Source organism: Ursus maritimus, unplaced genomic scaffold (assembly GCF_017311325.1).
Source record: "Ursus maritimus isolate PB19 unplaced genomic scaffold, ASM1731132v1 scaffold_2, whole genome shotgun sequence".
Classification (NCBI taxonomy): domain Eukaryota; kingdom Metazoa; phylum Chordata; class Mammalia; order Carnivora; family Ursidae; genus Ursus; species Ursus maritimus.
The window spans coordinates 31,965,373-31,988,314 of NW_024424452.1; the positions used below are offsets into that span (position 1 = coordinate 31,965,373).

Below are 22,942 nucleotides of genomic sequence, written 5' to 3' on the forward strand. Positions count from 1 at the left end.
GCTTGAGTTAAAGGCTGTGGAACATATCAATGACTTCTTTTTTACATTAAACTGTTTACTTCTTCCTTGGCCAGCACTCAGGGTTACTGGTCCAGACTGATTCCAGCTAGACCTGCACAAAACGAGGACACACTTTTGGACAAAAAACAGTTCTTAACTGGTGCAGATCCTGCTCTGTTTCCAGTAAAGTGGGAAAGTGAAAAATTAAAAATTGCAAGCTGTCCTCCAATGAGGACACACAGGTCTGCTCGTCCTTTCTCCAGAAAGTGTCTGACACGTGCTGCAGCAGCCCTCTTTCCTGGGATCTGGAAAGTGGAAATGCTGGCGCTGGACGCAGCTTCAGTGGGAGCCGCAGCTGAAAGGGTCTCGAGAGGAATGACAGGAGTGAGTGCGGTTGTGTGGAGAGGTGGGTATGAGGACACCAAGGCTGCCAGCAGACGGCAGGAGGGGAGTGGAGAGAGGGCAAGAACTCATCCCTGGGGATCAGGGATGGATGGGGTGCGAGACGGAGAAGCCGAGGGCCAGGTGGCAGGCTGACAGGTCTGTATCAAGAGCTGTATCAGTTCCTACCATGTGCCAAGTCTTCGTGGGTGTGGACAGAAGAGGGCCAGGACCCCCTGGGCAGAGATCCTGAAAACCACAGCCTGGTAAGTTTGCTGGCAATGGTGCTATCGAACACGGAAAGATGGGGCAGGTAACACAGACTCAGCCCCCGCTGTGCGCCAGGCAGGCCCTGCCGAGGCGAACTCCCATCTATTGTTTTAATTTATCCACAACCCTCTTGAGAGATTATAGATGAAGAGCAGAGAGGTTAAACAACGTTCCCAAGGCCACACAGCGAGTCACTTGTAGAGCCAGGATTTAAGCCCACGTCCAAAACTTTTGCTTTTCCTACTCTATCTCAATTTTGACTTTTCATAGAGAAAATAACCAAATACCAACACAACAAATATTCTCTTAAGCATTTTTTAAAAAGTAGGCTCCATGCCCAGCAAGGGGCTTAAACTCACGACCCTGAGATCAAGAGTCGCACACTCTACAGACTGAGCCAGCCAGGTGCCCCAGAATATTCTCTTAATGATGATATATAATCATGATATATAAACCACAGGAGAGAACAACCAGATTTCCTTCCCTGGGATCTCTTACAAGTCACACGAGCAGAGAGGTCCATTCATCGGGAATTTATGGTGAGCATACCCAGCAGCAACCAGAGTAGTTTCCACGGATTGTCTCACTTAAGCCTCACAGCCCCCTGGGAGGTAGATGTTATGATCATTCCCATGTTACAGAAAAAGACACTGAAGCTCAGAAAGGTCAACTAGTTTGCCCAAGGTCACACAGCTGGTAAGCGGCTAAGCTGAGAATTTGTCCCTCAGACCTCTCCTTTCCCAGATACTATCTTTCATCTCCTCTAGGGCCTGGCTCTGAAATGAAACATTTTCAGTGAAACAACTCACTTCCTTCAAAGACAAATTCCTAGAGGCACAAAGCAGCAAGGAAAGTTTGAATGAATACTGAACCATTCAGCATTTTCATTCATGAACGAAGCAGCACAGCCAGGAGACAGGCATGTGCCCCAACACCTGAGACCCTGCACGGAGAGGGCGCGGGCAGGAGGTGCGCGGTCGGGGGGAGGGTCTGATGACGATGCCTACCACCCTCCGGGCCTCGCCAATGCAGAGTCAATGTTTAACTCCAAACTATAAAAACAGCCATCAAATGTTTTTACTGTTCTCTTGATCTTTATAGTGAGAGTAATAAACGAAGGCCAGTTTCCCAAACAGCAAGGGCTCTGGACGTGAGCTTGGCCAAGGTCAAGTTCAATTAGAGTAGTTTGCCTTGCTTTTCTTTTAAAAATCTTATCCTCCCTCCTTCCAACTGTCCACACTACTTATCATTTTTAACCATTTAAGATTCTATAATATCTGGAGAATACTAGTAGCACAAATTGCTACATGCAGTCCCAGAGAAGTATTGTTCCTTAAAATCTGTTTAAATCTGACAAACCTCCAGTAAGAACTTCAAGTGTAATCTTTCGTCCCATAGAGGTGCCCAGACTTGTGCTGGGGGTGCACCTGGCTGGACTCCACTTTCTCCCTGCTTCTCTGGGGAAAAGAAGACTGGCTTCTGCATGGGGACGATGTGAAATTAGCTCAACTAATGACCTCCCAAGGTGAGAGGCAAAAAACTTCATGAATCAGTTTTGCTGTTATCCTCAGCACATCGTCCTGTGTGTCCTGTTTGGATCTTTTCCTAGCCGTGAAAAGAGCGTCACACTTCTTCCAGTGACATCTCGTGGTTTGAAAGTCTGGGTCTGTGTGGTCAGTGACAGCTGTTGTCTTGAATGATCTACAAAGGCCAAATATCAGAGAGTAACCGTGCCACCGACACTGGTAATTCTGCGTCTGATTTAGCTTCGCAACCCGAATACTGGCATCATGTTGGCCGGTAAAAATCATACTTTTATGGATGGTCATACCATAATCATATCTTTGTGTCCTCCGTAAACTTGCAGTGGATTGTGCGATTGTGACCCACAGACACAGACAAATTTCTCTAGGCACGTGGCCACCATCACTTTTCTAGGATCTGTGACTTTCACAGATCCACACAAGGTCACTGGTACGAATGCTGTGGGCGTGGGCCGACTGAGCCGGGCTGGAGCCACTGAACACAAGGTCACACATCACCTTCGTGCAAATAACGGTTTGCTGGGGCTCTCCGGAGGACCCCAAAGAGGGGTCCATTCCGTACATTTCATGGTCCAGGCATGAGACCCAACAAGGAGCCGCTTTGGGGGCACCTTCCGCAGCTGTGGCAAGACAGCTGCCAGCCCGAGGGCCATGGCGTTCAAAGATCACGAGTCGTCCGCTGTTCTTGATGTGGAAAGACCACAGTCCGGCAGAGAAGATGCGCCACGGCTCTTCCAGCTGCAGCTGCTCACACGCCCTCGCGTCTTAGCACCGTGGCAGCCACCGCTGGGGCCCCTGGAACCAGTGTAAACGCCGTGTTCTTCCCAGAGGTTTCTGCATCAGGGGGCAGCTCGCTTTGGAGGAATGGCCCTCACAGACACCATGCGCTTCCGCCTCACCAGATGGAAGCCCGGACAGTGTTCTCTGCTGAACAGGTGAGTTCTCAAGTATCTGAATTGCATTCTTTGCTGCGGCTGGGTGCCCCTCAAAGCGCCTTCTGCGGGCTCGTCCTCATCTCTGGGCTCTGAGGATATTTGTAAAGAGTTCTTTGATCCCTTCACGGAAGAGATCACCGTGTGAGTGTGCCACACTCACAGGGATACCTCCTTACAGTGAGCGCCAAGCTCACTCGTAGCGCTAACTTCATCACAGCCAGAACGACGTGTCTCTGTGGAGTCTCAATACCCTTTCCAGAATGACTGACTGGTTTCTGTTGTCCAGAGTCAGAAGAATCGATGGCTGTTGCCTGCATCCGAGGATTAGGAGTTTCTAGGGCTTCTCATCTCTGACACCCCTGTTCTGGGCCAGTTCTGTTGCCTCCCCACTTGGAGGCTGTAACTCTCCCCACGTTGGTTGACTTTCCTGTTTTTACTTCCCTTGCAGGGTGAGCAGTGAACACTTCCTGTCCAATATCACTGTTCTCAGGAACACGGGCAGCCTGCAGAGCTTTCTTCTTCCTGACTTTCTTTTTCCTGCTTTCCCCTCGTTCCAGCTGATGTCGGAGTGGACGCTGCCTGTGTGCTCCTTCTCCAAGGAGGGTTTCTGATGCAAACGACAATCTTTGAAGACCTGCTGTTGCCTCTGGGTGGCTCTTCACCTTTTTAAATCTATGCTTGGGGCAGGAGGCAGGTGATTGTGAAGAGGGGGTGTCTCCTCTGTTCCTGGCATTTCCTTGCTCTGTGGAGCACCTCGGTTCTTGCCCAGGCTCCTGGAAAGCTTCTGTCAGCCCAGAGGAGGACGAGGTTGCGGTGATGGCTGGCTAAGCTGGACCACTGGCCCTGTTCTGTTAGCTCGCAGTCATTCCTCGGACACACTGCAAGCCGCAGCCTCGTGACACAGCATTCACATTCTCGCATTCTCCTCTGTTCTCCTTTAACCTGAACAGAGGCATCTGAAGCAGGAACACAGCCACGGACTCCGAGAGCAGGAGATGTGGCTGCTCAGACTGGGACTCCCGTGGATGATGGGGACCCAGGGACCAATCCATCCCCACTGGCTCTCCGTTTCTAATACCCTGGCCATCATTTTACTCAGCACCAGGGGCACCGCCGCCGTCTGTGTCATCTGCCAAACTGGAGACTGCAGGGGCTGAGGATGAGCTTGATGACAGAGGGTTTCCTTCTCTGTCACTCTCCTGGGCATTCTGGTTCTCTAAGGGGCAGGGTACTCTCCAGGCTGTTCAGGTCTTTTGCCAAACACATCACAGGTATGGTACAGTCAGAGGAGAGCTGTGCACTATGTCGCCTCTGAGTAGCAAAGTTCTCCTGTTCTCTGGAAGGCAGCATGCCACTTATTTTTTTGATAAAACATTCATGGAGAAAAATATCAATAATTTCACCACCCAGGGATAACCACTTTGCTGTCTAGTCTCCCAGTCTCTGCACTCCATTTGCCAGGATAAGATTATCAATGATTTGGGGGAGGGGCACGAAGCAAAGCCATTGGAACTGTCTCAGCCATAAGCCACCGTGTCTTGAAGCGATCCAATGGGTGCAGACATCACATGAACACCTAAGCACAGAGGGTGTGGCAATGGGCTGAAGCACGCTCCTGCTCTCCCTCACTCCGGGGAAGCAGGTACCATGTTGTGAGCTGCTCTGTGGAGATGTCCATGTGGCCCCAAATCCAGCCAGAACCACGGGAGTGAGCTTAGAAGCAGATCTCCCTGCTTCCACGGTGAGCCTTTCAATGAGACCACAGCCCTGGCCAACAGCTCAGCCGTACCCTCGTGAAAAACCTGGAGCCAGACATCCAGCTAAGCTGCCCCCCACAGATTTCTAATCTACACGAACTGTGAGATAATAAGTAAATAACTAATTATATAAAATAATAAATAAAAAACATTATTTTAACCTGCTAAGTTTGGGACTAGTTGTCACAAGACAATAAATAACTAATATAGTGGTTAAGGCTACAAGTTTTGGGCCAGCCTGGCTCTCAGCTCAAAGCCCGGTTTAGCCACTTGCTAGCACTGAGGCTCTGAGAAAGTGATATAATTTCTCTGAGTCTCCCTTTCCTCTTCCAGGGGACTTAAATGGATTAAAGGTTAGCTAAACTTTTACAACGATTTCCTTATTGCTACTTGCCCCTCTACAGTGCAGGAGTGCACATACTCCTGTAGCTTTGCCAACACTGTGGTTTCGTATTAAAAAACTCATATCTATCTATCTACCCACCTGTCAATCATGGATCCATCATCTCTCTATCGTACTAGTTATGTCAAAGTGATAGGCCAAAAGAAAAGAAAAAAAATCTCACGGTGTGGTTCTCTCCATCTGGCACAAGGGTGCTGAAGAAAGATTCATCTCTGGCCAAGAAAATGCAGAGCGGGTAACTCTGATTTACTTGTATCTGTCTTGGTTTTTCATTGTGCTTCCATGTCCATGCTTGTAAAATGGGAGTCAGGCCACTCCCCACCTAGTGGAAGCTTAAACAAAGAGCTTTCACATGAACTGTTCCTTCTGAGACAAGAAATGTGCAAAGCAGGGAGGACCACCCCCACTTTCCTGACAAGAAATGGAAGCTCGGAGTCCTGCCCACTGGTCAGGCTCACTTGGTGAAATGGGGTCCACTTGTAGGAGTCTTGACCCACCGCTCTTTCCTTGTTGTCTCCTTGGGAAGGCTCCAATGTCCTTGAGAATGACCTGCAAATGCAGAGCCACGCTCTCTTGTCACTCATGTGTCCCCAGCACTGTGGTGTTCCATAGTACTAGCTTGGGATGACTCTCCCTCCTGCTTGGAGCACACCATACCTGCACCATCAATCAGGTTTCTGCTTATTTTTAACATAATAAGGAGTCAGCGTTAGTATGCTTCTCTTATAATTGCCTAAAAAAACCCAAAACCTCAAAACCTAACTCCTCGAGGCTACAGAGTTCAAGAACAAGGGAAGGCAGAAACCGTCACAGACCAGAGGAGACCACGTGACAGCTAAGTGCGCTGGGGGAACTCAGGCTGGATCCTGGGACCCAGAAAGAGATGTCAAGGGAAAACCTGGTAAAATTGAACGAGAAGTCTGGTGTTTGGTTAATAGTAACATACAAGGTCAGCTTCTTAGTTTTCAAAAAGAGCATCCTGGTGATGTAAGATTTTAGCCGTGGGGGACATTGGGGCACAGGGGACCTCTCTGGACTATCTTAGTAATTTCTCTGTACTTGTAAAATCAGCCCAAATTAAAAGTTTTATTTTAAATCAAACCCTGCTAATTCTCCTGTGGGAGAGAGAACACGTCTGCTCTTTACCCCACCCAGGGTATAAACACCAGCATTCGACATCCCAACCAAGGCCACGGCCAGCACTTGTCTTCAGAAGGCAAAGGAGACCAAGAAGAAAGGGACACCACGATGACAAGCACAGGCTCTGAGACAACTGGGACAGGCTGGGGGGGTGGTGTAGGGTTCCCCTAAGGGGGTTACCGCTAGCTCCTCTCTCCCCCAGAGCACATGGGGGAGGGATGATAACCCAGTGTTTGCAGCCAGACTGACTTTGCTTCTCTGAGGCTTGGCTTTCTCACTTGTATAATGGGATTCATATGTGCCTTCCTGGTGGGGCAACTGGGAGGGGGGGTCTCACGAGATCCTGCATGTGAATAAGGCTGGCCTGGATAAGCCACCTGCACTCTGCGAGGTGGAGAGAAACAGAAGCCCAGGAGAGATGTGGCCGCAGGGCGGGTGGTGCTGTGGGCCAGCTAGGTGTGGGTGGGTGCAGGTGAGGGAGAGCACGGTGGGGGCGGCCACATCCTGTCCAGTGCCCTTGAAGCCCACTTGGCCTTTAGGTCGATCACAAGGATGCTTATGGCCTTCTTGTTTCTTGGCAGCAAGCTAAGCTGTGTGTTTTCCCCAACAGGCCCTGTGAGGACAGGCTGGACCCTTCCGGCTGCTGGGGCCACCACTCCAGGCAAGCAACATGGCCCCAGGCCGCATCAGACTCCTGCCCACCTCAGAGCTGTTCACGCAGGGACAGGAGCACACGGCAGGGATGGGAGACTGGTGGGGGGCAGTGATGGGGACAGTTCTAGTGTGTGTGAGGGAAAGCCAGCCCCAGAAGTACTGGCTGGCCAGTCCCTTTACCCCCAAGGGCTCTCTCAGCCCAAGAATCCCCAGTCCGGACTGTGTTTTCCATCAGGACCAGTTCTTGCCAAGACCCCCACGGCTTACTGGGCGCGAGCAGGCGGTAGTTGTTCTGAAAGGTGCAGGCCAGCCGCCGGCTGAGCAACATGAAGGCCATGATCCTCTCCTCCAGGAACGGAGGCCCCCTTCACACGCTTCCGCCCTGAAAGAAATCAGAAATGCACAGTCAGGCCAGCCAAGGGCACCTCCCTGCCATTTCCCACATAGTGGAGAAGGTTCCGCGGACATCACATCCTTTGCTTTCATACTGGAGATACACTTTACAAACCAAAGGCTGGGGGCACCTGGCTGGCTCAGTCGGAGGAGCACGTGACTCTTGAGCTCTGGGTCAGGGGTTCGAGACCCACGCTAGTTGTAGAGATTCCCTCAATAAAAGAGTTTTCATTTGACCTTGACCACACCCCAGGCAGGCTCACTGTGCACATTTTCTGGAGGGAAAACCAGAGCAAGGGGACAGAGCTGGCTTCAGATCCCTTTGCAGGTGAGCTGACAAGCTCAGCTGTCATCCACCCGGGACAAGCCAGCCTGACCTGTGAGACGGGGGGGCTCAGACGGAGGAGGATTCAGAGCAGATGCAGTGGCCGCACAATATGGGCAGCTGGGAGCCCCCCATCCTGTCCCCACACAGAACACTTGTCCCCAGGGCTGTCCGGGAATCCCAGGACCCTGTGCAGTATCTGGTAGCCCATGTTGGGAAGTGCATGTTTTCAGTGGTGTGACCAACCTTAGAGTTCGCTGGAGATGGGGGGGGGTAGTTCCCTTGATGTGGCCCATATGTTGATTCCCTCCAGACCCCTCCCAAGTCCGGCCCTCCCTGCTTAGACCTGCCAGTTGCCCGCAGATGGGCCTGGAGCAACACCCTCCTCGCCCCCGTTTGTTTTCTTTTATCACCTCTCCCCCCCCACCCGCCCCCTACCCAGGTCACCATTCAAGTGTGATCCCCCGGCATCTTTTGGTTTGTGGGTCTTCTTGCTCAATCCCTGCTTCATTATCTGCAGTGTGTATTTTCAGTTCTATTGTGTTGGATCTCAGAACAATGCTGGAGCCATTCACGTCTCACAACTTGTGGACCCTGTCTCCCGCGTCCTTTCTTCACGCTGTGCTAAGCTCTTTGCATAGCGCACTACTAATATTCATTATTTTTATGAATTCCCACGGCAATGCTTTGTGGTCCCCTCTTTACAGATGAGGACACTGAGGCACAGAGAGGTTAATGGTGGATCTGAAAGCAGATCTGTCTGACCCCAGAGTCGCTGAGTCGTAACACTGCATAGATGTCCATCCATTCACTCTGAACAAAGCACGGAGGAAGCGCCAACTAGAGGTGGCGGGCAGGCTTAGCAGCAGGGTTAAGGACATGAGGGGGTGTCTGGCACCAAGCTAGGATGATGCACTGGCAGTGCTCCCAACCCAGTGCCCCCAGAGCTAATGGGACGTGGGGCTCTATTATTAGAAGCAAAGACTGAACAAAGGAGGGCAGCATTGGCACTGGTTTAAGGACTCACTCATTCCATGAATATTCATGGTGCACCTACTATGTGCCCTTCCCTCCTCCCCCATGGGCACTGGGCACAGGGCACGGGGATCAGTCAGATGCAGTGTTTGCCTTCCAACCATGACCATGAGCAGAGCACCTAGAGGTGCTGCTGACACCACCCTGTTTCATCCCCAGAGCCCCAAGAGGTGAATGGCTATGTCACCACCCACTCTTCACAGATGTGGCAACTAAGGCGCTCCCTGGTAAGTGGGTGCAGGAGGTAACTTTGGGGTGTCTGTTCAGCACACTGTGTCTCCCCGCTCTCAGAAACCTCCCCCTCTGTCTACAGGGGTGCGGACCTGGCAGCCCTGTCCATGCTGTGTGAACCCCTGGCCACAGCTGACTGGACGGGGATAGGCCAGAGTCCTGGGAGCTGTGGGGTCTGCCACCTTCTACCCCAGGAGAGGAACCGGCATGCAAACAGGGTGTTTCAGGGCAGAACAGTGTGCCACAGAGAAGCAGCTGCAAGAGAGGATGGAGGCCCTGGATGCAGAGGCTCCCTGGTCCCACCTGAAGCCTGCAGCCCAGCCTGGCTGTGAGCGCACCACTCACTGCTGCACCTGTCAGGGCCAACCCGAGTCTCCCCAACCCCACATCCCTGGGGGTGAGCCGGTGCGGTGCGGTGGGGGAGGGCCAGGAGTGTCAGGCTCATAGATGTCCCTCCAACTGGAAGGAAACATCAGGACTGAGGGAGAAGCGTTCCCATCCTACTGGTCCAGAAGAAAGCTCCCTTTTCTGCCTTTTTTTTTTTTTTTTTTAGCTTGCTTGAGTATCTGGATTTCTTTTGCTTACAAACACAGTCCAGCTAATAGCATGGTTAGAGACTCAGACTGAACTCCACATCTTGGGAGCGAGCTGGGAGTGCCTGACTGCTGCTCTCCTCCTCAGCACTGCAGGTGCAGGGTGTCTAAGGATAAAGTCTCTCCTGGGGGGGGGGGATCTGGGAGGCATCCCAGGAGGAAGTGACTGTCGTCTGAGGGAGTGGGGTACGGTTCTGGAGGGTGCTTTATCCCCCTCGATGTGCCCAACCATCCAGCGGGAGGGTGTCTCCTGTGCTGGAGATGAGGGCATGGAATTTTGGAGGGGTTATGTATTTGGCCCTGGTTACAGGAAGGTCTGGGACTGTCCGAGCCCAAATCTCTTCCTTTAACTCATGACAACATCGATTAACTCAGCGAATAACAAAACATCTCATTCGTATCAGATACTGGGGCTTGATGAATACAAATGGTCTAGTTCAGAGAGGAAATTTTGCTGCTTTTCACCAGAGGAAATGTTATTGAGGAGAGCATGGGTCTGGAACGTGTGACCATAAATTAACTGAGAAACCATACTCTTCCCTTGATAACTCAATGGATTAAAAAAAAATTTTTTTTAAATCTATTCCAGCAGCATAGCCAACTCAAAGCAAGCCTGTTAATTTAGCAGCACGGTGACTATGCAGAACCAGCGGCTGCTGTCTCTCATTTAAAACCATTTGTCTCAAACGGGAGCACTTAAGACTCCACACAATTTAATTTCCATTAAACATGTGTTTGAAAAAGCGAGAATCTCCGAGCACGCACATATTAACATTTGAATGCTCTGCAAAAGTGAGAGTCACCTGCACACTTTCAATTACAAAATGTCACAATGGGAAATATATGGCCGTGACATTTCGGTGGCCTGCAGTTGAAATTGACCTTATAACAAAACCTGATCTCTATCAGACATGAATTCTTAGCACAATACGCTTCCAACAATCAAAACAGTTGATGTCATGTGCGCACTTTCTCTAGCCCACTAATTCAATCAACAAAAATTAATTAGGTGCCTGTTACAGGCAAGGCACTGCATTATGTAGGTACTGAGATGGGCAAAACGCTCCTCTCTTTCTGAAGCTCATAATTTAGTGGCAGAGGAACGAGGGGAGAGAACGGGAGAATTTAATGCACTAGGCTGCTTTCCCTGTCATGTCAATAAATCCTTAAAATAACCTGGCAAGATATGTATATAAGAATTTTCCAGTTCACTGTCAACAAGTAAATCTGTATAAGATGGGATGAAATCATGACTTGTGCTGGTACAAATACATAAGGCGCTGAGGGAACACCCAGAGAGATTCATTCTGGTGGGGGTTACGATGCCAGTGAGCTGTCACCCAAGCTTCCCCTTTAAAGGTGAGCAGATTTTCAGAAGCCACAGAGGAAAGGGGAGGTAGAGGCTCGAGCAAATGCTCAGGGGTGATGAGACGTGGAATGGGCAAGAGTCGGGTACATGGCAAGGGCGGCCAGAACACAAAATCACAGAAGGAAGGGAAGGTGGAAGGGAAGAGGAGGCACAGGGTTGGCTGGAGACCCCCTCAATGTGGGGCAGGGGGAGCCCAGCTCTTCCATCTTATTCAGAAGGGTCCTGCTCAGCCAGGTCCACAAGAGGGGTACACAGAACAAGCCACGCGTCAGTGAGATGCTGGGGTCACTGTCAGCTGAGGAGGGGGGCTCCCGAGGCATGTCAGAGGGCACCTACTGGGGTGAGGGTTGAGAGGGAGGAAGGAGCCAGAGACTAGCTTCTAAATCCCCAGACTTTAAGACTTACAGATTCCTTGAAAAGTTAAACATAGGATTACCATATGGCCCAGCAATTTCACCCCTTTTGTTGTTGCTGTTTTTTTTTTTTTTAGGATTTTATTTATTTATGTGACAGAGAGACAGCCAGCGAGAGAGGGAACACAGCAGGAGGAGCAGGAGAGGAAGAAGCAGGCTCCCAGTGGAGGAGCCCGATGTGGGGCTCGATCCCGGAATGCCAGGATCACGCCCTGAGCCGAAGGCAGACGCTTTAACGACTGCGCTACCCAGGCGCCCCAGTTGCTGTTGTTTTTTAAGTAAGCTCCATGCCCAGAGCAGAACCCAATGTGGGGCTCGAACGCACTGAGTGTGAGATCAAGACCTGAGCTGAGACCAAGAGTCAGACGCTCAACCGACTGAGCCACCCAGGCGCCCCCAGCAATTCTGCTCCTAAGCGTACATCCCAAAGAATGGAAAATAAGAGCTCAAACAGATACATGTACACACACATTGATATCGGCACCATTCACAACACCTAAGCTGGAAGTCACTCAAGCGTACGTCAATGGCCGAACAGGTAAACCACATGGAGTCCTTCTCCACCATAATGAGGAATGACGTGCTGAGAGATGCTACAAAGTGGATGAACCACAAACACCTGACACTCCATGCAAGACTCCAGACACACAGGGCCACACATGGGTTCCATTCGTATGGAACGTCTATTACGGGTACATCCAAAGAGACTGAAAGCAGGTGAGTGGTTGCCAGAACTGAGGAGAGGGGCCAGTGGGGGAGACTGTCTGACGGGGTTTCTGTTTGGGATGATGAGAAAGTTCTGGACCTGGTGGTGATGTCTGTCTCATTGTGAATGTGCCAAAGGCACTGAGCTGTTCACTTACAGTGGTTAATCGGTAATCTCGTTTTATGTGAATTTGACTGCAATAAGAAAATAAAAGTAAACAAGAGAATTACAGAGCTGGCCCTCCCTTTTACAGATGGGAGACAAGATAAGGGTGTGAGGTCATGCAGGCCTGTGGTGGAGTTCCTGCCTGCTACAGCTTGTCATTTATCCTGCTTGCTTCAGTCACTCCCTTAGCAGATATCACTGTGTCCTGCCATATGCCAGGCGTTGTGTGTAGGTGCCGGAGATGAACCAGTGACCAAGACTGAGATTAAACAGAGCTGTGATAGATTAGTGATGTCTGTCATGGGTGCTGTAATAGACACTACAGATACGTGTGCGGTGCCTGGAGCCTGGGCTTCAGCTCTAAAGCTCACTGTCTTATGTAACTAACAGAGCAAAACTGACGAAAATGCTCTGAGCCTCGGTGTCCTTATTTTTGGGATGGGGAGAGCGATGCCTCTCTTACTGGTTGTGCTGGGAATTAGGCACAACTGATGTGAACAGCCTGGCGGATCATTTGAGTTTCCTCCTGTCTCTGACTTGTCCCTCCCTTTTGTATTCTCCGCTGATGATGCAGTGCTTGATTCTAGAGCTCTGTGGTCTGAGGTCCATGGAGATTTCTGGGGTCACCGAGGGAAGGAGTCCAAAAGAAGGCAGATTCTCCCTGGGGACATGCCCTGGAGCCTCTCAGATGCAAGGCAGTCACCAAGGAAGGCTCCCTTTCCCCAATGGTGATGGCAGGGAGCTGGGAGCCTAGGGGTCCCACCTGGGGGCAAGTCCCTGAACCGCTCGGGCACGAACTGCATCATCTCGCCTAGATAGGGGCACCTATACCCTCGGTGCTCTCTTGGCTTCCTCTCTTGCTTTCCTTCCATCATTTTCTACGTGGTCCTCAACATTTTTAAGGATAATTCATCTCACATCACTTTCCTGGCTGAAACACTCCAATCACACTTAGAAAAATGCAAACCCCGAGAGAGGGGATCAGGCTTTCCTTGTTCTCCGGGGTACCCAGAGCTCAGCGCAGTTCCCAGGTCAATTTATGCAGCGAGTGAACTCAACATGTCTGAGCTGTGAAACGGGGACAGCAACAGCTGCTTTTTAAAAAGATCCATCGGAGGACTCATATGAAAATTAGTGCGCAGGTCTGAAATTTGTGCTAAAACAACAGCTTCACACTAATATTCCCCTCCGCCCAAGTCTGGAGTCATTGTGTACATGACTGTCTACCACAGCCCTTGCTTGGCTCAGGAACTAAAGACACATGCCTCTCCTGGCCTCAGTTTCCCTGCGTGTTGGATCACATAGTTTCCATGGCCCCTTTTAACCCCAAGAACCATCTGGCCAGCATGCCGAGAGACCCACTGCATTGCTCCCGACCCCCTACTCCTGCCCCAGAGGCGGTATGAGCATCTATGTTTCTGCTCTGTCCCCCACGCCCTATGCGATCTGCACATCTGGAGACAGATATCAGTCAGGTGTCAAAGGCAGGCTAGCATCACACAAGGATATCGTTCCTTGATGTGATTAGAACTGAAAGGGAAATTAAAATCAACCCATAAACTACATAGAATAGGAACTATCCCAGCACATGGTGGGTGAGGGTAATTTTTGTTTGAGGCATGCGGACACCTACAAGAAAGGCAGTTTCTTATTGTGTGCCTCTGTCAAAAGAAGTGGCAAACCCTGGTCCAACCAGACAGCAAGCCCTCCAGGCCCACCCGCCTCTCACCATCCCCTTTTCTTTAATTAAAATGCTAATTAGTTCTCTCTGCTCCCTCTTATCTATCTCCTGCATTCCTGTATTCGGGCATTTGGAGGGTGGGATGGGATGGGGAGAGGCCTGTGCAGTGTTTAAATCAATGGGGCAAAGGGGAATTCAGGGAAAGGGCGAAAAAAGAAAATGCTCTGGAGGAAGAAGAAAAGTCATCAAAGTGTTGGCTGCTGTTTATTGCTCACTTGCTATATGCGATGTACCTTCATACGTAATTTCAGGCATCCGCAGGATGGCAGTCTCAGAAGGCTGATGGGCTGTTCCAGGGTCTCCGAGCTCAGAGCCAGTGGTTCTTACCCTCAGCTGCCTGTGAGAGTCTCCAGGAGCATAACACCTACGGTGGGCTCCACCTGGCACAACTAACCCAGAGTCTCACAGGTGTGACAAGGGCACTGGTGAAGCCCCCGAGGGGAGGCTGAGAACTACTGTCATAAGAGGTGGATGATGGACCCCACTTGACCCAGGTCTACATGATCCCCATCTCTCTAGAAATGGAGGTTTTCTGACTGTGAGAGTTAAACATCTTAAAAATACAGGGAGAAAGAGGCCCATGCTGGCCATTTGGAGAGGTTGTGCAGGGTGCTGAATGTGAAACCAGACTCCTTTACTTGCTGTGTGACCTTGGGCATGTTAAGTAACCTCTCTGTGCCCCCATTTTGCTCATCTGTAAAATGGGGCTAATACCCCTCGAACCTAACTCATGGGCTAGCACAGTGTGAACTGAGACGTGACACTTGGGTCCCTGCTGTATCCTCAGTCCCAGAGCAGTGCCTGGCTGCAAACAATCTTTGAAAAAATAGTAAGGGCTCCATAAACATCCTGAAGATGGTGTCTGACTCACCTTTCCACTATGTTGCCTCGCAGGCCCCATGAACACAAATCTCTGCATGAGACATTGGCTAGAAATGGACCCCCAGGCCTCTCTGGGGCCCCAAAAGATGCTCTGTCTCTCATTCTCCTATCTGCTCTCGGGGCCAAGACAAAAGTGCTGGCTGAGGCGTGGGACATTCCTTTCCCGTCTGCAGCCCTGGCTGTCTGTTGGCTTTTCTGCAGACTCAATGGGACACAATGACACACAATAACCAAGTGCGCCTCTGTTGTCAGGGCCAAGGGTCGCCATGGCAACCAACAAAGCCAGAGCCCTGGGCCTGTGCAGATGGCTAACAGGGCCCCATTCACCCGGCTGTGATGGATGGCGCTGGGACAGAAGGCTTTATCTGGGACCTGGCTTCCCTCCTCCAGCGCCAGCTCCCGCAGCCTCTCTGGCTGTCTCCGCAGCACGGGCCCCAGCCCTCCCTCCCTGCGTGCATGCTGTCCTATGACCTGCCTCTTGCGGCATCATACAATCATCAGTGACTCGTACAAGGGGAGGGCGATACTGTTCTTGGAGACGGTCAAGTGTTAACTCCTCTGAAAGGCAGAGGTGCAGCTGAGAAAGTCACGTGAGTCAGAAATGGGGTCCAGATATGGCATACACTAGCTGGATGACTCTGCACTCATTGTGCAACTCACCAGGGCCTCATGTTCCCCATCTGTGAAATGGGAAGAATGAAAGCTACCCATGAGGCATGAGCGCTTTGCTGCTAGAAGGCAGGTGGCCCCCAGCCTGTGAACAGGGGAAAGGGGAAAGAGAACAGACAAGGCTTCAAATCCAAGCCCTCCAAATGGGAAAGACAAAGAAGCCTTTGTTCTGGGGGTAGCACATATTTGGAAGGAAGCGTTTGCAACTGTTGAGTTAGTTTTGTATTTCTGACCCTACAAGGGTGAAGGATTGAAGGAACAGAATCTGCTTGGAAAGGATGCTTGTGCCAACGCGGAAGAAGCTACCCCAGGTGAAAGCTGCAGAAGGAGGGTCTGGCCTTTAAAATCTGTTTGATTCCACAGGTGTGTACGGAGCACCAGTGCTTAAGCCCCCAAGATGCCATGCCAAACAAGGACATGTCCCGCTTTGTTCTCAGGGAAGAGAGCCAACAATAAAGAAATGAGGTCCGGGATTGGAGGAGATACATTGCCTGTTCAGAGAAAACAAACCATTTGAAAGACTCCAGGCGCTGCTAAGGATGCAAATACCACAGCAGGTAACAAAGGAGCCGATTTCTTCCCTTCAAGGTCTGCAGGGCGGGCAACTCAGGAACACTGTTGCTCATTCGAGCTACCACATGTGCCTGACAGTGTTCTACCTTCCCTTGGAGCTCTTTTCACTTTTCAACAATTCAAAGGCTTGTTCATTTCTATGTGCATGCAGGGATCTGCTACAATTCAATGAACCAATGCCTACCATGTCAAGGCTCAACACACGGTGTTGCCTGTTCCCAGAAGGCAAATGGTACTCTTCCCATTTTTCAGGTGGGGGAGAGGCTCAGAGAGGTTTTTTCACTTGCACAAGGTCACACAGCTGAAGACAATGGAGCTGGGTGAGAACCAGGGCTGTGTCAGATTGAAGACCGAGACCTGGCCCCATTGCCAGGATGGTGGCTTCAGTCCTTACCCAGAAATCTCATTAGACAACTTAGGTCATTACATACAATTTTTACAGGAACCAAGAACTTCAAACCAACAGTTACCACTGTCTGCAGCCTTCCCAAAGACTCTACTCTTTTGGCCACATGTTCACTGGTAGGGGCCTACGACTGCCCTGACGATTCCAACCTCAGGTCACACTTGGGCTTTTCCCTGTGCCCCAACACTTGTCTCTGCTGTCCCTTCCAGGGTGCAGAGGCCCCTATTCTATGAGGAGCCCCATGGAATGGAGGGTCCTGGAAGAACTGGCATCATTAGAGGTCCTTAGTACTTAAGACAGCTCCAGGTAATGGAGAAATCTTGCTGAGTATTTTAAACATAAATCTGTGAAAAAGAGTTTGTCCACCATTTCTTATTTCCTAATTTTTCTGGCTCTTTAAACATTTTGGTGCAGGTGAGCCCATGGAGGGTGGGTCCAGGGATATAGTCATGAAAAAGCACCCCAATTCATCACCTTCTGTAAAGATTATTCCAATCACACACAGGCAGGCTCACCCCTTGCTTTGCATGTGACCACGGTGGCTGTCAGTCACATGACCGTGGCCAAACCGGCAGGCCTTCCCAATGGGAGACTTCAAAAGTTCTCTCGCACAGCCCTAACTCCCTGCCCGGTAGCTTGCTCTTCTGAGACAGAACACATAATCTGTTCACTTAGGGAGCGCTTGGAGTCATCCCCCGGGGCGTCAGAGGGCAGATGGCGGGAGCCATTAACCGCACAGCTGACACTGCCTTGTTTAGCTTATTTTGCAAAAGGAGAGGGGCCTCCGGAGGACAAAAACGTGGCACCAAAGAGAGAGCTCGGATTTAAGCCTGGAGAAGAAGGCTTAGCGGCTTTCAAGGCCAGAAAAGTGTCACTTTTGCCTAAAAACAAGCAAACAAAAACAACTGCTTTCCCTCTGTTTTGTCTACACAGAGCCAAACATCTGGAGTGGATACAACTGGGATGGAATGTATCCTGGGCTGGCCCCCTCCATGGCAGGGAAAGCCATCCAGGTGTCCCAGCGTCCCTGGTGCCTTGACTTCCATCGGGAGGCTTCTCCACCTTCCATCCCTTTAAGAGAAGTGCCTCTGTTTTAGGACTTTTTTTTTTTTTTCAAGGATTTATTTATTTGAGAGAGAGAGAGCAGGGGAGGGGCTGAGGGAGAGAGAGGATCTCAAGCAGACTCCCCGCTGAGAATGGAGCCCAACAGGGGCTTGACCCCATGACCTTGAGATCAGGACCTGACTTGAAATCAAGAGCTGGATGCTCAACCGACTGAGCAACCCAGGTGCCCATTTTACGACTTTTTGATACCTTTAGGGGAAAACAAACTTGCTAAGTGAAAAAAGCGAGTCCCTGAAATGATACTCCTTGAGATGTACAGAAACCCTGGTTATCCTCCAGGGAAAAGAGAAGAGTTGGGGGAACAGGCTGAAGGGGAACAGCTACATAACGCAGCTGCCCAGTCCCACTCTGACTTGAATATTTCCTGTCTCCCACTACCCCCAGAATTAAGGCCAGGTGCTTGGCCGCCTACACGGTTGCCCTTCCCTGCCCTGTAGACACTGACCTGCTCACACTCTGCTCTTTCCTGCCTCCAGGTCATCCATCACCCACGTGCTAATGTCTGTCAAAATGTCTTTCCTGGTCCTCCCCCCCCCTACCGCCTCCTGTTTATATTCCCTTAACTCTTGTGTGCTTTTTCATCGTGCACCTCTGGCCACCTCTACCAGGAAGCCTTCCTGATTCACCAGTTCAGGGTTAGGTGCCACTCATGTGTATTTTATTCAGCAACCTAACTTCATTTTTTAATGAAAATGTTCACATACTCAGGGTAAACCTGGCTGTACCCACCATCTCATATCAACAACTGCGAGCGTTTGCCATGTGTACGTTATCTATAAACTTATATGCATATTCTTTTCCAATTCACCTATAATGTGACAATCTCTGTCTCTCCCTTTAGCCAGGGAAATTCATTCATTCATTCATTCATTCATTCATTCATTCATTCATGGATTCATTGTCAGGTATTTCCTGACCGCTTACTGCCTGAAGATGCAATACTAAACCCTAAGGACCCAGGTGCAGGGGAGAACCGGAACCAAAGCCGCAGAGTCTCTGCCTTCTGTTCCAATGGAAGGAACAGACAATAAATAATTTCACATTGTGATAAGGATCATCAGCGTCACTTGATAGTAGGCGACTGATTCGGCTCAGCAGCCCCACATCACACAGGGAAGGCTCAATAAACGTGCTCAATGCTCTGACCGTGGGGTCCCACTGAGACAGCCTGTGTTCTTGGTCACTATGGCAAGGGTGACAAAGAGGGGGACCGAGATGACTGGGGATCCATCTACCTGCTTAGGCCTGGGCGCCCCCCCCCCCAGTTGGCTCTCAGGATAGCTTTTCGAGAGTGGGAACATCTGGCTCACAACACCAAAGAGTCACGAGAGATTTTATAAACACTCCCTGTCTGTGTTCTTTCCCTATTGCTCTGAGGGGCTTTAACATCAAGGTGGGGAAAGAAACACAAACAACAAACACAACGCAAGAGGGTGGTTCCAGCCCTCTGGTGTGGACTCTGGGGGCTCGGCGAACCCGGTGAATCTGTGTGTTTAAGGGTCAGGGGCCTGCGCTGTGTCACACATCTTGGAAGCCCCAGGACCAGGCTTCAAATCCAAGTCTGCGGGACTCTGTGGCTGGTGCCGTTCTGCTTCCCTGCGCAGAGAAGTTAAGTCAAGGGCCCAAGTTCATCCGACAAAGAAGGATCAGTGATCTCGGCTTTTAATTCCTGAGTTAGTTCTTCCAAGTTCAGCGTTCTTTCTGCCCACTGTGCTGCCTTGCAAATATTATTTCGGCCACTCGACAAACTCTTTAGGTATAAAAATCAGTATCTTGGGGCATTTCGAGGAGGAAGGAAAGAGGAAAAAAGGCTGGCCAGCAGCAATGACCCCACCAGAGGGTGCCTGATGGAATTTGGGGGGAGACGTGGGTCTAAGCTAGAACACCAGGGCTGGAGTCTGGTTTAAAGAAACATGGAAATTGATTCCCTGGGCTGTCACCTGCTGGCTGGTTCGGTTTACAGTCATGATGGAGTAGCAGGTAATCTGGTCGAAGGCAGGGCTGTCCCACAGAAATAAAATGTGAGCCTCAAATGCGACCCACATAAGTCATTTTATACTTTCTAGGGCCACGCTAAAAAAAGGAAAATCAGGGGCGCCTGGCAGGCTCAGTCGGTGGAGCATACGGCTCCTGATCTCAGGGTTGTAGGTTCCAGTCTCATGTTGGGTGTAGAGGTTACTTAAAAATAGAATCTTAAAAAAAAGTCAAAACTGGTGAAATCTAGTAATCTTATTTAACCCAACATATCTAAAAATAGAATCATCTCAACATGTAATGAATATGATTATTAAGATATTTTACATTCCTTTCTTTATTTTGTACGACATCTTCGAAGCCTGGTCTAAGTTTTACACCCACGGCACATCTGTATCTGGACGAGCCTCATCTCAGGTGCTTGCCTGTCACACTTGGGGAGTGGCCACTGTGCTGGACGCTGCAGGCTGACACACTGTGTTGGGGCTGGGGTGGGCCTGAAGTAGTGGACGTGTCTGGCCGGGCCTGTCTGAGCTGCGATGTGGTGACAGGGAGTTTAGTGTAAGAGCTGCTCCCGGTGGCTGTGCAGACAGGACTGGTGAGTGGGACCCAGTGCAAAAATGAATATTCAAAGCTCCTTGTCGAGAAATGATTAAGAATTTCAAGATGGTGACAGTAGAGCATTAAACCAAGTGTGGGGAAGGGCCCTGGTGAGCGCGGGCCCTGTGTGACCACATGGGTCACAAGCCCGGGAGGCCGATCCTGGGTGCAGACGAGAAAGACCCTTCCGGCGCATTCATCCTTGGTGCTGGGACGGCACTAACAAGCGTAACCAGCAACCACAGCTACAAACATTTACCGACCGCCGACTCTGGGCCAAGCCCTGTGCTAAGCTCTTTACGCACGATACGGCACCTTCAAATTTCCAAATTTCCGAACAATCCTATAAGTAGTTGCTATCACTCTCCGTTAACAAAACAAACCAAAACAATAGAACAAGAGCATTCCATAAACCCTGAGCACAAATGGTCTGAGACACAAGTACGTCAAACTCAGGCAATTTCTCACTGACACAATGCCATTACCTAATAGCCCACATTCAAGTTCGCCCACTTGTCCCTGAAACGTCTTTCATACTTGTTCTTTGTGTTCCTGGCGCCACCGCAGGACCGCGCGGCTGCGTCCGCTCACGTGGCTCCTTGCTCTCTTTTAACCTGGAACCGTCTCAGCCGTCCTGCCTTTCATGACACGGGCCCTGTAAGAGTCCAGGCCAGTTGCTCTGTATGTATTTCATCTTAAGGTCCTTGTAAAACAGACTGCAGCTCAAGGGCACAGGGAAAAAGGTCTGCAGGGTGCGTAACGCCAGGGGTACTAGGTATCGGGGGGCAGGTGGGAGAGGGCGTACAGCACCAGGTCTACTCGGAAGTTAAAGATTCCCTGGAGGCAGGGACAGCGGAGGTTTAAAGGTGATGAGGGCCTTGCCAGGTGGACGAAGGGGGTGAGGCCGTTGTAGATGGAGGCCACGGCGTAGGGGGACAAGACTGCCATCCTGGAGGATATTCGAAGGGCAGCAGTCCTCTGAGGGTGAGGGAACCAGGCCAGGGGACTGGGGACTGTCCCTCCTTGGCCTGCAGCCTTCCTGAGGCCATCCCGTCTCTGACCCCGTCCTCTCTCCCAAGGTGCCCCAGACGTGGCCAGCCTGCAGTCAGCATTCACCCCGAGAGGCCGGCCACCAAGTCTCCCCAGTGTTCAGGGTCAGGCGAAGCACGAAGGATTCCCTTCCAGGGGTGCTGTGGCCACCGGCTCTTGCACGCTAACTACAAAACGGCAAGTCATCCGGATTCCCACACTGCGCCCTGCAAGTGAAATTTTGCTTTCTAAACCTGCTTCCTTCGCACTGCCTCTCGGGGCACGGGCTGCCGCCGTGAAAAAAACCCCAACAAACTCAAAATGAACTTCTAATTGACCTCAGAAGTGTGAGATGTGAGGGGAGTCACCGCCCAAAGCTCCCTCCTACATGCTCTTGGCATGGGCCATCCTGGCTGTCGCGCAAAAGATTCTCACGGCAAACTCTGGTCCCGTGGAGGGCAAAGCAAAGTGCCCTTGATGCCCTCCCCTCCCCCACCCTGGGCCTTCCATTCCCGAGTTTCAAAGAGACAGGTGTATGTGTGAGTGTGCTGTTTGAGTCCTCAGAATGTAAAGGAATGATTTATTTTAGCGCTTGAGCAAAAATACCTTTCAAGGTGACCCTTGCTTTATTTCCTGGGGACAGAAGGCAGACGCCTGTAGAAATGCTTCTGCAAGCCCACGGGCAAAAGCAAATCCCTTATCTGTCATTTTAATACCATTTTTATTTTGTTCCCACTTTATTTTTTTTTTAATTTTTTTCTTCTCCCCCCCACTCTGTTCCCACTTTAAAGGGGCTCATCCCACTGTGCTCCTGCCACTGAGCATCCTTGAAAAATCTGTCGCGTACAGTTGTGCGTCCTTCAGACCAAAAGCCACACACACACGCACTTGCACACACGCGCACAGGTACACACATGGGCACACACACTTGCACACCCAGCAGCACAGATAACAGCCACTGACACATGTTGAGACACACCTCCATATACCAGTAGATACACGCAAATACATCTCTCTCTCTCTCTCTCTCTCTCTCTCTCACACACACACACACACACACACACACACACACACGTCTGCACTCACAGTGCCTGGTAGTCAGGGTCCTGCAGCAAGGCCAGCTCCCGCCTGCTTAAAACGCCTTCTCTATGCCATTCTGCGGAGTCCCAGGGATGAGACTGGCTGGGTTCATCCTAAGAGGTGCCTTGGGGTACCAGCTCCCCCTTAGGAGGATGCTCCGGACTTCCAGGCAGTCCCCGAAACATGCGCTCAGGTACGGGAGGGAGGAAAAGAGCCTCAGAAGCAAAGCAGGTTTGAGCAAAGGACGCTCTCAGCCAGTTCCCAGCAAGTGCTAGAGGCAGGGGGATGGAGAGGGGGTGAAGGAGGAGGGCGGGAAGAGAGTGAGAGGCTGAGAGGTAGCTTCACAAAGAGGTTTCAGGCAGAAACAGAAAGGAAAAGATCCATACAGAAACAAAGACAGAGGCTGAAAAAAAAAAGATAGATAAACGTGCAGAGAAAAATAGAACATGGGCTGTTTAGACGTTTTTAAGCCCAGCTCAGTTGAGACCGGAAGGATGAGCCACCTGACATGGGACCTTCTGAAATAGGCTCTCTGCCTGCCCCCCCCCC

General features: G+C 50.8%; 1 protein-coding gene across 2 annotated transcripts in view; it reads right to left on the reverse strand.

Moving 5' to 3' along the window:
• ABAT (4-aminobutyrate aminotransferase) overlaps positions 1-22,942 on the reverse strand; it is an 81,979-nt gene that overhangs the window by 26,490 nt on the left and 32,547 nt on the right. For both annotated transcript variants that reach the window (XM_040635344.1, XM_008696879.2), the window contains exon 2: positions 7,352-7,466. In XM_040635344.1, the coding sequence (XP_040491278.1) occupies positions 7,352-7,421 (70 nt within the window). In that variant the 5' untranslated portion in view covers positions 7,422-7,466. The remainder of the gene's footprint in view (positions 1-7,351; positions 7,467-22,942) is intronic.